At 37.9% G+C, this 18,719-nt stretch overlaps 1 protein-coding gene across 2 annotated transcripts; it reads left to right on the plus strand.

Annotated features, from left to right (window-relative positions):
• The first annotated feature begins 3,276 nt into the window (after nucleotides 1-3,276).
• Nucleotides 3,277-17,546, plus strand: npy2rl (neuropeptide Y receptor Y2, like). 2 transcript variants are annotated; one of them, XM_072657078.1, is made up of 4 exons: nucleotides 3,277-3,657; nucleotides 7,835-8,490; nucleotides 13,331-13,487; nucleotides 14,274-17,546. In XM_072657078.1, exons 2-4 carry the CDS (start codon nucleotides 7,856-7,858, stop codon nucleotides 14,601-14,603), a joined length of 1,122 nt encoding a protein of 373 aa, XP_072513179.1. In that variant the 5' UTR covers nucleotides 3,277-3,657; nucleotides 7,835-7,855; the 3' UTR covers nucleotides 14,604-17,546. The 2 variants fall into 2 exon arrangements, with proteins under 2 accessions (XP_072513179.1, XP_072513180.1); XM_072657079.1 differs by lacking the exon at nucleotides 3,277-3,657 and adding an exon at nucleotides 4,301-4,358.
• Nucleotides 17,547-18,719: the final 1,173 nt, after the last annotated feature.

Here is an 18,719-nt window from a genome sequence, read left to right on the forward strand (position 1 = left end):
TTACAGACCTCTCGATTACCCAGATCCATTCTACTGCTATCGGTCTATGAGTAATATATATCATACATCATACTGGTGAAGCAGCTGTAGTATATGTCTTTTAGCAGTTTGCAGTGAGCCAATAATTTACCAATAGTTTATATACATTCAGTAGATGTACCATTGACACATTACTCATATATGTGTTTTGTGTGATGTAGTTATGCCACTGCTCTCCTTACAAATAGATGGTTTTACAGCATATAAACACTATCCGCTTATAAATGGCGCCTGGTGGTACGGGATGGGCCAGCATCATGTCCTCCTCACTGACGCTCAACACTGGAGACCCTCAGGGCTGTGCGATAGGTCCATTCCTGTACACCCTGTACACCTGCACAGCCAGACACAGCTCCAACACCATAATAAAATTCGCTGATTACATGACAATGTAGGCCTGATCTCCAGTGACTAGGAGGCAGACTACAGGGAGGAGGCTAGCTTCCTGACACACTGGTGCCAAGAAAAAAATAACCTTTTTGTATACTTAAGACCAAGGAGTTAATAGAGACTTCAAGAAGCAGGAGATAGTTCCTACCCCTATCTCTATCAATGGGAACCCTGTGGAGTGGGTCAGCAGCTTCAAGTTCCTTGGTGTTTACATCATTACATGAACAGAACACACCACACAGGTGGCGAAGAAAGTACAACTTCTGCCTCAGACGGCTGAGGAGGTTTGGTATGAAGCCCCAGGATGTTCTACACCTGCACTGTGAAGAGCATATCACCACCTGGTACGAGCTCTGCAGAGGGTGGTGTGCGCAGCCCAGCACATCATCGCATAAAGGCCAGAACCAGTCGGTCTGAGACAGCTTCTACCCCCAAGCAATTAGGCTGCTGAACAGACAGTAGTACAATGTATTAGTCAAGTATATCACAAATCCATCTCACCAGTCTCATCACACAAGGTATCTCATCACACTTTCACCTCATTCAAACACACTCTGTACCGTTCACTTAGAGAGTAGAAGTGTGACCTCTGCTCAGTCACACTGCATCCACCAAAGACTTTTCCCCATTCACACGACACTTGAATTCATGTCTCATCACACATCTATATGTACATTTTTTAACAGTTGTCAGATTATACATTAAACCTTTACATTGTAAACAGTCCAGTAATGTATTAATAGTGTATGTTAATATGTATATATGCTGTATTTATTATTTTGTATATATTTGTGTTTTTACTAGCGTGAGGGACTATGCACCTAACTTTTTAACTTACCTTTACATCTGTGTTAGTGTGATGTGACAATAAACCTGATTTGATTTGCATTTGATGCACACAGGCCACCATTCTAAACAAGTGGGCATCTATTTAAAGAGTATGTCTCTAAATACACAATATATACATTGAAAATAAAAGGGCTATATGTGGTTCTTTGAGTGACGCCAATGAAGAATGTTTTTTTCCATAAAAAATACAATTGTTTGTAATAGAGAAGTTGGTGATGAAACCCTAACGTGTTATTTTTCTACGCCATTGCCCAAATATCCATTTATAACACCTTTATTTTTAAGAGTGTAGAGACGTTACTTACAAGAATAATATCCGTCACTGTAGCTTTTGGTTGCACATAAAAAAAAACATTAGGATAAATAGACCATAGGATAAACACTGCACCTTCATGTTTAGAATTATAGTGTATGCCCAACCAACATTTTTTTTTTTTTACAGAATTTAGCTTGTAGACGTTTGTAGTTATCCAGGCTGTAATGTTTTTTTAAATCATCTTCTATTTAGTTTTTTGTTTGTGTCACTGAAGTCATTTGAAACATATTATTATCAGCATAAAAGTATTATGTTTCTTAGGGGTTGTAAGTGGGAAAACAGCAAGCGGACTAAAAACCGGCCTTGTGTAACCTCTTCTAGATTCCCTGGTAGAGATCTGTAAAGTACAAATGCATCATGATGGATTGTATTGGAAGTTATATTCAGCTGATGAGAGACATTCTACAATCACTAATTCACTGATCCCTTCAGCCAACTCTTATTTTGTCCTATGATGTTTAACCAGATTGAAATAATTAAATCCTTGTTATATTAAACTAAATAGAACATGGCTGCTGAAGAACTTTTACAAGCTCTTACAAACAGTGTTGGAAACATAATATAATTTATGTATCCTCCAAACTTGTGTCTTTGTAAATCATGAGAGTTTATTCACTGGAATGTTTTTCTGCCTCCAGTCACAGTTTCTAAACTTGGTAGTAGCACCACATGCACCATTACATTCAAATTATGGACAGATGCCAAAATTGAAAATCTGGTTACAATGGCATCTGTCAAGAAGTGGGATCTACATATCTGACCCAAATTACTGTACACATCTATACTTCAGCAAATTCAGCTACTTTCCTTCACATGCCCTAATGCAATCACTCCTTTTTGCCAAACATCTGCTTTGCAACTCTTTTCCATACATCAAACAAGACAATCACTGCGCTGTACCACCTCTTCTCAATCTCTGAATCCCACCACACACCCCGCAGGTATTTATAGCCCAATCTTCCTTGTGCAACACCATCTGCAGGAGCCTGAAGTTACTACTACCACCTTAAACATGCAAGGTAACTAATTCTTCTTTTGTCCAAAGAGCCTATAATAGCACTTTTCATTATTAAGACTTCTAATAATTAAGAATATTTCTAATATCCTAAAGAAATAAAACAAGTAAATAAACCCACTAGTTTACCAGCTCATTCTTGTTATTGGGCTTCCTCTCTAAGTGAACACACTGGGCAATCTTGAGGTCAGCAAAAATGATTAAGATCATATCCATATATTGTATTATAGGTTGATTACATGTTAATCGTGACCTAGAAGTCAATGGAAAATCATTTTATTCCAAGTCATTTAGAAAATTTCGGTTGGTCTATTTATCATGAACCTTTGAGACAATGCAAATAACAAGATTTTTTTCAAAAATGTTTTGCATGATAGCAAAGTTATATAGTAGATATATAATACATATTATGTGTATAAACACATTTGAACATATTCTGTTAAGCAGTTATTTTTTAAAGAAAAAATATTTAAAGCAGTACTTGCTTAGTGCCCCGCTTGTCTCTATTTTTTCTTTCTCTGTTTTCCTCTCACATCTCTCACACACACTCACACGCACACACACACCTCTCTCTCTCTCTCTCTCTCTCTCTCTCTCTCTTCTTTTTCGGTCATTCTCTCCCTGCTCTAGCTCTCGCTCTCACTCCCACCGCTTCTTTTTCTCTCTCATTCTCTCTCCTCCCCCCTCCATCTCCATCTCTCTCTCTCTCTCTCTCTGTGTCCCCATTCCTCTCTGCGTGCTCTGCTCTCCGTGTCTCTCTAAGCTCTTTACTAACTTGTGAGATTGGCTTCTCTCGACGCTCTCCAGCTGGAGCTCTTGCAGGCAGGACGTCTGTTTAATATACTGTCATAAAATCAGCGCTGAATCCCAATAATATTTTTGTTTCCATTTGGAAAAATAGAGGGACTTAAACATGTACACATTACATAATGACGTCTCTTGTTGTGGAAGTGACGGATGAATGGCCAAACCGTGATGTCCCTCTGAAGATGGTCAGCGCATATCTGAGGCAGTGAAAAGACACTGAGAGCCGCGCCTGCAAAAACAGGTAAGTCACTCTCTGCTTCACTCACAAAGACACACACACACACACACACACACACCGTTTCTCTCAGAAATAGAAGTAACAGTATTCTGCATTATTTTTATATGTCTGTTGACAGTGTAGTTGAATGTAAACTTTTTCCGCACTGATTAAGAGCTAGTAGACCTGCCTTCAGCCTGCCTGTCCCTCTGAAGGAGTCGCTTCCAACGAGTGTGTGATTTGATAAGGTGAGCTGAAAGTTACAGTAATCTGCCAGACAGACTAAAGTTACTTCCACATGAATCTCAGGAGGACTGACTCATTTGATGTAAAGTCCAAGCCATGCAATCAGTTTCCTCTCGCCCTGAGAAAAAAACAATAGGGAGCCCATCATTATCTGGCCAAGATTTCCTCTGAGAGCAGAAATGCTATAAAATATTAATCCCATTCTATCTGGTCAAAGGCAATTCGATGGCAGTTTCAAGAGCATTCAAAATGTATTACAGAGGATAGCCATGCTTGGATGCCATTATTCTCTCTATATTCATTATTTATCATTTTAATTTTAAATTAGCATTTAAAGTTGATAGTCTTGTTTTGGTTAATCAAATTTCAAGATGTGCATTTAATCTGTTATTTTGATTTGCAGACTGATTATTACTACTGTTATTATTTCCTAAGCAAAACAATACCTGAATTAGTTCAAGGGGCATGCAGCTAGAAAGGTAGGCTACCTTATCTGTCCTGAAATAAAAACTGACTATTTGAGAAAACACTTATTAATTCATTTCTTGAACTGCGTAGATTAAAAAGTGGGGGTGTATATCCACCCTTTCATTGTAGAAATGTCCTATGTAAAGGTTTTTCAACAACTACATGCCTGGCAGTTATTCTGTTTTTACCATTTGCTACTGTTAATTGAAATGTTGTGTATAGGAATTACAAAACCCTGTTAGAAACAGTCAGGGACATGTGATCAATATGAAAATGCTATTTAGGAATTAATTAGGAAACCATTCTAACATGTACAGATTTGTCTGCGACAGGACCTGACCAGTTATAAAATCAGATATAAAAATGACTTCATATGACTTAGTGTTCAGTTTCAAGAATAGTAAATTACTAAAAGTATAATGACTTTTTTCCTTGAGAATTGTTAGATTTGGAAAAGTACATTTCTGGTAGGATGTCTTAACTCTTGTTGCAACGTTTATCCAGTTTACATGTCCAGATACAAGGAGCAGAAACAAAATAACATAAACGCCACATAAAACACTAATTGGCCGTTTTATCAGAAAGACCTATCACATGGATTAGTTACAGGAACTGTTAAAACAGATGGGCTACACATCTGTTTATGCTTTAACAGTTTCTGTAACAGCCTTCATCTACTTTGTTCATCAATGAAAAAGGACCACCACAGGACCACCACTGACCAAATATTACTTGGGTGGATGCCCTCAGTACAGCATCATAGCCAAAATGGCATTGGCATGTTAATGATCTTGTCCTGCTTGACTACATTGCGAATAAGGGTCGTTCTGCATTCACACACAAATTAAGGATATATGTAGTACGTGCTTGGTTCTTTGTATGTAACAGTAGTGAAACTCTTTTTGGTTGCATATAGAACCAGTTTATTGCATATTTTCACAGCTGTATACAAATGTTTTCACCTGGAAAATGATTTTTTATGGTTACTCCTTTGGCCCCGCAGAGAAAGTTATGCATTAATACCACCACTAAAGAACGTTTGAAAAAATCTTGAAATATATGCAACGCAGTGTTCATAGTTTTGTATATAACCATAGTTTTTTTATTCATTTATTGACAGATTTTTAGCTACTTACTTGTGTTTTCATTAAAATCATACTAGTATATTTAAAGCAACACTAACTGCATATTTTATATAAACTGTCACTACTTTCACCTATTTTCAAATTTTAACCAAACTCATAAAGTGTTGGCTATGTGCATGCATTGCATTTAGCTACTTTATGTTGCATTGAAAAATTGAATACATTCCCCTTTGTGTTACCTTAAGATTATGCACTCCTGTAGTTTCAGAGCTACAAATGGAAGGGAATGGTGTGGGGGGGGGGGGGGGGTCCACAAGATACATCTTTACAGATTTGTATATTTCTTATTTTAAAAATAGTAAGAGACAAGAAAAGAACCATGTGTTGTTTTTGGCCTCCAATGACTCCTTCAGGCAGCTATCAGCTGTAATAAAAAAAACACTCTAAAAAGAGGAAAAAATAGATATCACTTAGTGTATATTAGGCACAGGTTTTTTGTAGCAGGTAGCAGGTCATTTGTAGCTCAACAATACTGCTAGAGAAAAAAAAAACTTTTAACTCACTCTAATGAAAAATTTAAATGAACATTCATTTGTCCAGTGGACTGTAGAGCTCATCCTTCAGAAGACTGCGTGCCTTTGCCCTCATTACACTGAGGATATTTTACACCAAGTTGAAGGCTCCTAATTTTTTCCTAGTATAAGCTGAGGTAAGCTTGTCAGAGGGAGTAGCCTAGCAAATCTGTAATGCTTTATCTTTTACTGCTTTTTATGACAACTATGGAGGTTTTCCCATGTAGAACAGAAGAATACATACTTGGTGTGAATCAGTTTGATATCTGTTAGATATCTAAACATAATCAATGTAGAATGTTAGGACTACATCTTCATGAATTAGTATCGCTGAGAAATGTAGCAACTTGGCACTGCCTTAATATTCTGCTCTTCCTGAGTACAATAATTACATCACCAACTTTAGGATTAGAATATTGATCAAATTTACATATGTGTCTGATGCTGATAATTCTTTAAAAGCAAACATCAGTCAATACTTATGTCATATATCCCTAATAATAACTTTTGTTCATTACATTAACCATTTTAGATTAGATTTAGGACTTTATTGATCCCAGGGGACGTGTGTACATGTGCCAAGGCACATCAAATCACAAGGACACTCACAGTTATAAGAGGTATAATACAATAAAATGTAATACAGTACATATTAAGTGGCTCACATACATTTAGATAAAACACAGTATGCCAGTAACAATGATACAACCAAAAATTATACTACACCATCTGATCTGCAACTCTACCAACATGAAGCAATGAATCACAAAGGTTCTGCGACTATTTTATTTAAGCTAGTGCTGGATTGCCTCTCTATTTTAGCCATATAAATATGACATATACATAGTCATTCTTGGGTGGAATGTTACATAGATTTGGAAAAGGCCTGCTATCTCCCTGTCCCCCATCTTTTCCTGGCATTACAGTATGTGTATGCCATGGTTAAAAGACACAAACAGTTCCACAAATACAAACATATATTACTATAAACTAAACAATGTAAATATGTATTGCAAAACCGAACATTTATCTCTTATTTGAAGGTTTACACCACTGGGATGGCTTGTGCTTTTAAGTATTTTGTTTAGACAAAAATCGTAACTGAAGTATTTACTCATAACTGGATCTACGTCATCCATGCACAACACTCCTTGTAATGGAATTTGGCAACACTATCTTCAAATTCCTCAACTTCTACACCACTGCTCAAAAAACTAGAGTAAGATCAGTCTCTTATAAAAGTCTTGCTTTAATGTAATTTTAATACCAAAGATAGATTGTTTATCAAGAAGAAGATTTTGTGGAAACTGGGCTACATCTAAATGTTAGAATATTATACTCACAGCCTTATTATTAAAATGTTTTCTAAGCATCCTTAGTTTAGTCAAAAAGTAAAAAGTCTTGTTTTTCCAAAATTGTATGACACCTTTTTTTCAGCAGCTTTGTTTTTGCTGTCATTTGTTTTTAAGACACACAGGACAATATGTCTAATTCCAATCACCACTACTTTTACAATTATGATTCTTTCTCTGGAACAGAGACTGTTTTGCATCTTAACAATTACATTTTAATAGTGTGTATAATTCACCTTTAAATAAATACATATTAATATTTTATTTATTTATTATTCTCTGTCTGTACTATGTTGTGTTGTCTGTCTGCACTTGTATTGTGTTGAACTTGTGTTCTGTATGCACTATGTCTATGTTGCGTGGTCCCTGGAAGAACGTTTTCGTTCTTTCGTTTCACTGTGTACTCTGTATGTAGTTGAAATGACAATAAAACCCACTTGACTTGACAATGTCTAAATAGCTACCTGTTTCTCTACAGCTCAACATGATGATGTAACTAATGGATGGCATCAGTGTAGTCAATAGCTCTTTGAGAGCTGAGCTCTTGACCAACAATGTGGACTTGCCTGATGCCGCATTGACTCATTCCTTACTAGAGCTCGGGGACAGCACCAGGCTTCTGGGAGTTCAAGTAATTCTGATCCTGGCTTACAGCACCATCATCCTCCTGGGTGTAGTAGGAAATTCTGTAGTCATTTACGTGGTTTGCAAGTTCAAAACCCTCCGCACGGTCACCAACTTCTTCATTGCCAACTTGGCAGTTGCAGACCTACTCGTCAACACATTGTGTCTTCCCTTCACGCTGGCCTACACTCTACTTGGGGAATGGAAATTTGGACAAGTACTTTGCTTCACATTACCATATGCACAGGGCCTGGCTGTACATGTGTCTACCGTGACCCTTAATGTAATTGCACTAGATCGTCACAGATGTATCGTTTATCACCTGGAGACTCGGATGTCAAAGGACACTTGCTTTATCATCATTGCTTTCACCTGGGTGATAAGTGCTGTACTGGCTAGCCCACTCGCTATCTTCAGGGAGTACGGGATTGTCGAGCTCTCTCCAGGTGAATCTATTGAAGTATGTGGAGAAAAGTGGCCTGGGAGCAGCACAGATGGTACTCTGTACTCGTAAGTATAGACCATACATTTCATACACTTTCTTGACTCCAGGTCAGCACCTCCTGAATGAGTTCATTGATTGATAGAATTCTCACTAATCCAGTGCTTAAAGTGAAAACAAAATGTTGGTACTCCTTATATTTACATGTTGATTATCCCAACCTCTCCCCTGGGATTTTGAACCATAGTTCAGGATCCAGGCGAACAGTTACGGCTCAGTAAGGTTACTTGTTTTGTACTTGTTGAAATAAAATGTATAGTACTGAAATATACAGTAGGGTGATTTGTGGTTTTCAACAATGAGGACACTCGGGTCACATGGCTGTGTTAAAGATGTTGTGGCTGGGACTTGAAGTAAGTCTTTGTTGTAGGAGTTTTTTCATGGAAATGTAAAAAATACATTAGTAAAATCAGAAGTCAGTTGTCAGAAGTCAGTGAAGTCAGTTGCTATTAAAATATCCACTGTTAGACACCGGTCAGTTCTTTTGACATGTCTGACAGGATTTAATGCTGTAGGTAGCATTGGTTTGATACACTATTACTGTACTAAGTACTGCACTTATTACTAAGTAAGTACTGTCCTATTTCGAGCACTGCACTAAACCTAACCCTGGCCTTAATCCAAACCTTAACCTTAATTTCAAACCTAGCACTAACCCTGGCTTGAATCATAACCCTGATCTTAAACACCTCACTTCACTGTCACCTCACTCTCTCAAAACATTACCCTCACCCTGGCTCTAATCCTAATCACTAAGCATTTAGACCGTAGCTTGTTAGGGCTTTGGTTTGCTCACAATTATTGTTAGCAAATAGTGATACATATGTGGCATGATGCATACTCTGACACCTTAAGCCTTGTTCCAACAGTCAGCAGCTATTAGATTATCTAGGCTTCTGCCTAGCTCTCTGAAAATTGATATTACAAAGCAGAAGATGGCTATACGAAGGCAGCAAAACATTTTCTGGTAGAATTTTCCTTTGTACAAAATATCATCATAACATGACAGTTGATAGAGGTTAAATTGAGATCTGGAAGACCGAGAACACAAGGCAACTGCTTGTGGGATTGCTAGAAAGGCAAACCGTTGATCATCCTTTGGACTTGTGTTGCAGCCAGTGGCATGGAAAGAATGGATTCAGTTGAATACCAGCAAATTCTGGAAGCAAACACCTCACTGTCTTTAAAAAAGCAGGTTAGTAATTTTAAATACACCTCAAAATCCACAATGGACTACCTTAAGAGACCCAGGCTGAAGGTTAAACTATGACCCTTACAGGCCCCTGACCTAAATATCATCTCACACTTATGACTTTTGTCGTAACAAGTATTAGAAGAGTCCAGCAAACTGATAGAGTCTTTTTGGTGAAGGGCAAGGTTTTGCAGAGTTGACCGCTACAAGAACTTCTGTTTATATTTCAATCAGTGGCCGGCTTCCTTATTTATAATGTCTTTAGGTTGACTTACTTAAATATTACTCCTTTTTACACTCTTCCTATGTCCATATGAGACTCTCACACCTATAGCCCGACCTGCTGGAAGACTGACAGCTGGGTGGTCCCCTCTACCTGCATCAGAACAGCTACCACCTCCAAGTCCGGCCACCAGGCCCGCCCCCCACCACCACCCATGCTAGACCAGCGGTACACCCTCTTACCACTGCTACCAGCCTAATGATCATGTTAAAACCTAAGTGGACCCTTAACTATCTGCCACTATTAATATTCCCACTATTAACTATCATTACTCTCATTACTCTTACCATCACTGCCATGACTATATTAAGTTATACTACAGCATGATTATTATATTATGATTAAGAATTATTTGCACACCTGAGTAGTACAACTGTTTAGATGGTTTGGTGACTTTAATTAATCATTTATAAATAGTTCTGACCAGAGGAGGCCTTGTGAGTCTTGGTTCTTCCCAAGGTTTCTTCCTCCAGCTCTAAGGGAGTTTTTCTTTGTCACTGTCGATGTTGGCTTGCTCACTGGGGGTCTTAGATTTTTCATTTCTTTTTATGTTGTTGATTTCTTGTCTTTAACTAATTATTGATTGTGTAAAGCTGCTTTGTGACAACAACAGTTGTAAAAAGCGCTATACAAATAAATGTAATTTGATTTGATTTGAAACTTGCTCTCCTCTCACACACCAGATTGAGGAAATTACTACTGTATAATATAACAGCAGCAATTACACACTGTTATGGTTAAACATTAGCCTTCGCAGTTTACATGCATCATCAACTAATCAACTATTACATTCATTGCTAAGTTATTTTGTGGTTGATTTTAACCCTTTCACCCCTAAATTGTATCAACCCTACCTGAAAATCCACCACCTGAAAATCCAGTTAAAATTTTAGACCCTTTCTGTGTGTACTGTATTCTGTGTGAGACTTACATAAAGCAAACTTGTGTAATTCTCATATTTCTTAGCAGTTGATTTAGCAATAGGCATTTTCCTGCAAAGTCCCTTATCTCATAATAATACATCACCTGGGGTCCTTTTTGCAACAGTCATAGAGGTTTGTTAGAGTTATTTTCCATAAAATATGAGGTGCATAGGGTAATATTTGTCCTTATAGAGTGAAAAGCCATTTAAAAGATTAAGTACAGTTCAGAATTAGGGTAATCACATAAACAAACTGTGATAAATACATCTCTTTAATCCACTGCCAAGACCTTATACTGGCATAGATTCAAGTGTAACAACAAAAGCTAATAACTGAGTATGTGTTGTGCAACAGTGGACTACAACAGTGGTAACTGGCCATGCTACTCTGATGGAACAAAAAACAGAGTCACATTTGACACAGACCCACAAACAGACAGTTTTATTAAAACTGAAACATTCACTGGAAAGACATGCATTTCTGTGATTTTATCTCTCCACCATATTTGCTTCATTTCACTATGCGTCTCTGGCTATGCGTCTCTCTTCCCAATGCGTCTCTGGTCCAAAACACATTCACTAATAGTAAGAAAGAAAACAATCAACATTCCCCAACCTTAATCCTGTAACTGCTGTACGTCCCCATGAGCCAGACTTTTGTTGTACTCAAAAAGGCAAGGACATATAGGCTAGGGGTGTGCTCAGGTGGGCAAGCAATATTTCAAATGAGGTCTAATCATGTGTCTGACTCATTTGTGTTGTTCACAGACCTTATCACCATAATCAAAACTGTGATGGTATTCAAACACATATTATTTTGCTCCATATCAGTTTTTTTTAATAGGGCTCAATTCACCTTTTTCTAATAATGGAAGGCAAGGCATGATGAATCATTGCCATGGCAGCTCAGTAATGTCCTCCTCCATAGTTCTCATAAACCATTTTCTCTCTTCTGCTTTAAGATTTTTTTTAAAAAAAAGACCCAGCTGGCTGGATTCATGCGTATCTGAGGAAGTACATGCTAGCCTTCATCCTCCCAGCGCTAGTAGCATTGTGTGATAGGGAGAGCCCAAGCTAGTGGGTGAAAATTGGCAGGAAAAAAAAAGATACCGAAAAAATGGGACTTCTAACAACTGTAAAAAACATTAGACTGCCCCCCATCAGACAGACAGCACTTTAAGAGCGAGAGAGGGGAGGTAATCAAGCTCTACTCTCGCTTTCAGATCTGAAAAAAAATCCATTGGTGTTCCTCTCTGTCCTTGCACTGTGAGAAGGCGAGTTATGAGTCTGAAAGGATGTGGAGCTGATCAGGACACCCTTACTCAGAAAAGGAAGCAGACAAAAGAACATTTGCTAATCAAAGAAGCTGCTGCTGTTCTCAGAACAATGGACTAATCACCCCAGAGTCCAGACCATCGCTGAATGTGTTAGAAATTACTTGAATGGTGAGAAGCAGAAAATGCTCCAGAAGGGATATGTGAAAAAATCTCCCTATAGATTCTTTGAAAAACAAATCAATCAAAGCAGTTCTCCTGAAAAGAATAAAAGCTGCAGAATAAAGATAAAGGGTGGTGCTTCTTTCTCTGACATTAAACAATTATTTCTGCTAAATAGCTGTTTTGACTGGAAATTAAAGAAATTAGTGGTCTCTGACATTATCATGCCAGTTCAGTCTATAGTCTGCTCCTATACACTTGAAGGAGAACCACTTATTCTGACTAACAGAAGCGGACAGAAATTAGAGCCTAGCAACTGGTTTAGATGGATGAGCTTGATGAACTTTCTTAAGTGATGGATTACCAACCTTAGGGACAAACGCATATCATTGTCCTTTTGTTGCCACATTTAGTTCTGGTGTGCAACGGCTTGTGCATTAAATAAGACACAAAGAACACTGTAGGAATAAACCCTGAAATAAATTATCTGACACCCTGCATGGACTATTTTCACATTGCTGGTGGTGTTGTGGAGTGCAGGTGTGGGGGAGCCAGGCATGAGAATGTGGCATGGTAAATGACCACAGTCATCATTTTGTTTTAGACACAGATGGGATTTGACTTCCACCTTTATCCTATCCATGCAGAAAGCATACACATACACACCAGTGAACACATACACACTCAGTGGACAGTAAGCACACGTGCCCAGAGTGGTGGGCAGCCCGGGAAGCTGACAGGGTGAAGGGGTCCTGAGGGGCCCAACAGTGGCAGCTGGACAGTATCCAATCCAATGTAACGGTGGCAGCTACCTATCCAAATAACTGTCCAAAGATGCAGTGACAGGTACATGTGAATTTAGGGGTGGCAGAATGTAAGAGGAGGAATGTGCTGTTTAACTTAATGTTGTATGTTACAAATGCCCTGAAAAACGTTTTTGCATTGCCAATACAGTGCTGTTATGGATGGTCGGTGGTATGTTTAAAACTTTAATGCTATCATGTTTTTCCTTCAGAATTTCCATGCTTCTGCTTCAGTATGTGTTACCCCTAGCCGTGATCTCTTTTGCATACATCCGGATATGGAGTAAGCTCCGTAACCACGTCAGCCCAGCCGGACGTAATGACCGTCACCATCGTCGGCGTAAGACCACTAAAATGCTGGTCACCATGGTATGTAAGGCTGTCAAATTGATGCTACATTAGTATTATACCACACATTTCAATATAGACTTATATAACTTTTGCAACTTCATCATCAGCAAATATATCACATGAAACACAGTAAACTTTACATGCTGAGTTACGTAAAAGAACGTTAGGAAATGGATTGCCTAACTTTTTCTAAATAAATTAAATACACAATTTAAAGTTGCAAATTAATTTTAACCTTGGGAAAACTGTTAAATATAAATGAGATTTTTCGAAGTAATATTTTCTGGAACAAATGGGCATGCTGCTTATGTTTCTATTTGCTCTGTGTTTTGGAACAAAACATGATCATAAATAACAGATTTTCTTTAAAACATAAATAAAAAATGGCATATTTGTGAAGACTTTCCTGGCAAGAGTAACAACACTGTATGCTTTATGGTTTAAGTAGGGGTTAACAGGGTTGGTGGATTTTCATAATATCTTTCGCTGTTCTTGATATAAACCTTGTTAACAGGATTTCTATTAGATAAGTGATTTCTCCAACTAATTTATTGAACCACATTTCTGGAGGGGTGCCAATAATTCTGGAGTTGCCTGTAACTGAATGGTCTTAACTTATAGCATAACATTTTTCATTTATAGGGTAGAAAATATACTCAAGTTTTGAGCTAATGTACTATGGGTTGGATATATCCTTCAATATCTTATACTGACCTATTCACAGATATGACTGTTAATAAGTCATGGAAATGCATTGTAAAAAGGCCATTTTATAAGACCAATGTTTTGTGATTCCTGTTGCAGGTAGTGGTGTTTGCTGTGAGCTGGCTGCCCTTCCATGCCTTCCAGCTGGCAATTGACATCGACAGCAGTGTACTGGTCATGCGGGACTTCAGGCTTCTGTACACTGTTTTCCATATTGTAGCCATGTGCTCAACATTCGCCAACCCCATTCTCTATGGTTGGATGAATCGAAACTATCGCAGTGCCTTCAAAGCTGTCTTTCGTTGCGAGCAGCGACTTGATTCAGTGCATCCCGAGGGTCGTGACACCACTGTGGTACGAAACAAGACCACAAAGGCCCTTGAGGCCCAGGATGTGCTAGCAACCCATCTCAGTGCTACAGATGTCTGAGGGCATACAACAGCATTATGGACATATGGGCCAGGCACAATAATACTGATATTAAGGATTTGCGTAAGTATTTTCAAATGTGCTGTGCTGTTGCTCTGAATGCCTCTCAGTTGGCTTGGATACTGGTTTAAAAAACATCATCCACTTACACTAAAATGGATATCTAATGGTATCACAGCCACTTCTGCTATCCCAGATCTCTAGTGCCACAGATATTGTACGGCCTTTGCTGCAACATCATCTGATGCATTGACGCAAGTAGCTCAGGCACAGCAGTGCACTCTGGGACAGTGTTTACAGCAAATTAGCTCTCCTTCCATCCCCACATTATTAATGCACACTTATACTAGCAAGGGGGCACTCTTTAAGAGAACTAGACCACTGAAGAGAGAAAATGCACAAGAGAGAGCGAGAGATGATTTCCAACACCATAATAGGAATGTTTCAAAGATAGCACAGCTCAAGCTAAGCACAGCCCATTATTTACCCCATAAAGCTCTCTAAAAGAGACAAGGCTGAAGGAATGTTAGTGACTTCTTCTGTGTACTTTAACCCCATAAATGCATTTGCATGAGCAACTGTGATCCACAGTCAAATGTCATTGTATTTATATAGAACTATATGCTTATGTGCTTTTAAATGAAGTGTTGTGTCTCCTCTGATATGTAAAATGAATGAAAAAAATAGCATAAAGTCAAATCCTGTGCATCAGCACAAAAGAAAAGTGCACATTATATAGCTTAACTGACAAGGTAAGATACAGTGGTATGCAAATTGACATTCCAGATTTAAAAGATACGCTACTGTGATTAGCTAAGCAAGTAAGAGATGAGCTTATTACCAAAAAAACTAAAAGGTTAAAGATGACACATTTTCTATATTTTAAGCAAGATTATGTTTTCTTTTTCCATCTTAAATTGACTCAAAGCAAAAGTTTGAGCACCCTTTAATACTTAGTAACACTCCTTTTGGCAAGCATCACAACTTGCAAACACTTTTTGTAGCCAGTTAAGTGTCTTCCAGTTTTTGTTTAGGGGATCTTCCATATTTCCTTGCAAAAGACTTCTCATTCTGTGAGATTCCTGGGCCGTCTTGCATGCACTGCTCTTTTGAGTCCTATTTTCTGATTGTATGCTGCAATAGAAGCCACCCTTTTATCTTCAGTTCTATTTTGTATACACACAGTAAAGAATAAAGGCCGACCCATCCCTGTGCTTAACAGTTGGAGTACCTTTCATGATTCCTTTTCTCCAAACATACCTTTGTGGCCATAAAGTTTCCAAAATGCATCAGCCTTGTTTAGGTGTTCTTTTGACAAAGTCTGATGCTGAATTGTGTGGTGAGGACAAAGGAAAGTGGAACAGTGCAGCACCAGAGTTTGCCATATCTTCCTAAAGGTCTTTTGCAGTTTCACAGAGGTTTTAATTTGCCTTTCTAGCACTCCAGCATGCAGTTCAAGTTGTTTTGGTCTTCCAGACTTTATCTTGACCTCCTCCGCTCCCGTTAACTGACATTTGCTAATAATGATAATATCTAATGATAACTGTAAAACATATCATAGCCTTTACAAGCTACTAAGGTCTAATACAGTCTGAAACAGTAGAACACAGAGCTCAAATATCATTGGGTGCCCAAACTTTTGCATGGTACTCCTTTTCTTTCACTCTAAAATTGTGTGACTTTTTATATACCATAAAGTTTTAATATAAGTAAGAAGATAGAACCACTCTTAACTCTCTTCTTCATAGTGCAAGATTAGTCTTTATTGAGCCTGCATGGCATACAAGAAATGAGAGTGCCACATTTAATTAAAAGGAAGGGTCTCATGATTTATATTGTTGTATTGATGGCCTCTGTAGATGTTTAAAATGTGACATACAAAATTTCAGAACGTCTACTGCACATGCATGGTGCAAATCATTATATTAACAATAAATTATTTAGGTGTATTTAGGTTCTCCTTATTTTTCTGCCTCAAAAAATGGATCGTATCGAAACACCAATAATGCTGACACAAACAAATGTATTATATTAAGACACCAAATCAAGACAGAAAAAGGTGTCATGTCAAATCAAGTGGAATATTTGGTTCTTTGTGATTTTACATTGTACCTGAGCTTATGGCGAGTAAGACCATGTTCGGTGAAGAATAAAAAGTGATTTTTTTTTAGTCACCATAACTGTGCTGCAAACAGTGTGTAGAAGATGAAGAGAGTGCCATCATGTCAAATGCTTAAAATTATCTTTGACAATGTTAGGCCTACAAATTATGGTCTAACTAGCGCACAAACAAATGTAAAGGCAAATGAACTTCTTTCTCTTTGTAATTCTCTTTATTGTTTTCAATATAAGGACATATGGAAAATGATTCATATATATGTTACATGCACAGCCTGTCCAGAAAGATCCAAACTCTCCCTCTTCTTTATTCTGTGAACAGTGCACATGCAATATCAGCAAAAATGTGCGTGTGTGTGTGTGCGTGCTTGTGTATGTGTAACACATGGTTGTCCTTTTGATTAACCAGGCCTCTTAGACGCTGCATACAAATGCCTTGAATTCATTATTCATATTATTTTTGTTTGCTTCGGTGCATTTAAATTCCCATTGCCAGAGAAAAGATATGACCAGAAGTCATGAATATTTGGGAGAAGTGACCTTTGACAGTGTTGTCTATGTTGTGCAAAGATGCTGTCAGAACACGTAATGAATATATATCTGTATGTGCAGTGGCATATAAATACTGACCTTTTTTGTGGTTTCTGTATAAAGTATGAGATTTAAAAAGGGGACTGATTTAAAGATACATGTATCAGCTTTCCTGAGCAAATCTGAAGGTAATAATAGGCTCTGAGATGCACTGCAAATGCATTATTTTGGAACATTGTAAGGTACTATTTATTTGAGGCCCTTCTGTAAAGTGCTTGAAAGGCGTAATGCTTACCGTTAATAAAGTTATCATCGAGCTTTGTCTCAATAAGACCTCAATACGCTCGTTTTCTAATGTTGTTATTGATCTTTCATGATTCTTTGTTGGCTGTCCCGGATGAAATCCCTATGCTTGACTTTGGATGTGTGCTCATGCAGTCCTAATGTATTCAGACATCACCCGTTACGCCTTGAAGCCCCCACCCCAATAGGAACTGATTCAATGTGACAGTAAATCTACCCTCTTGTGTTTCTGCCATGTACCTGTTCTTCTTTGCCCCTGCGCCTTCATCTCTTTTTCTTCTTTATCCTTCTCTGGTAGAATGAATGGATAAAACAGAAGGAAGCTTGACCCGAATTAAATGTCAGCGCTGCAGTCAAATCTGCTTTTACGTCATGCATCGTGTCCTCTTAAGTATTACTTTTCTATCCAAGTCATATTCATAAACACAGGACTGAAATTTGCATCCAAGTTCAAATAACAACCTAACACCAACCATAGTATTTCTTTAAGGGACAGCTACTCATTCATCCACATATAATAAGAAGGCACAGAATTTGAAAAGTTTCTTGTTTTTTTATTTATTATGTAACCTTGATTTTGAGTCAAAATACACTTACATACGGAAAGTATTATACTTTCAGGGGATGAGTAGCCAAAGGGTTTCATGAATAAAGTCAAACCAGTGGGTGTTATGATGTGTGTGCTGAGAGCCATTTACTAAAGAATAAGGAGAAGGATGATGAAGCTATCCTGAAGACTGCATCAGAGGAAGAACAAGTGAAATATTGTATCATGAACATTAAAGTGAGTAGCAGTGTTACCAACAGCATGAAGAATGGCATTACCAAGGGTGCCTTGAGAAACCACAAAAGTTATGGCTTTGTCTCTAACAATCCTCCTCCTCTTCCTGGAATATATATATACAGTTGAAACCAGAAGTTTACATACACTATATCAAAAGACACATAGGCATTTTTTCTCATTGTATGATATGAGTTTAGAATAAACTTCTCATTTTAGGTAAATTAGGATTACCAACATTTATTTATATTTGCTAAATGCCAGAATAATGAAGAAGGGCATTTTATTACTTTCTTTAAAGTAATGCCTTTAAAAAATGCCTTCAAAAAATGCCTTTAAACAATTTGGCAGCCCATATGATGATGTCATGTTTTTGGAAGCTT

The sequence above is a fragment of the Salminus brasiliensis genome, chromosome 15, assembly GCF_030463535.1.
Source record: "Salminus brasiliensis chromosome 15, fSalBra1.hap2, whole genome shotgun sequence".
Taxonomy (NCBI): domain Eukaryota; kingdom Metazoa; phylum Chordata; class Actinopteri; order Characiformes; family Bryconidae; genus Salminus; species Salminus brasiliensis.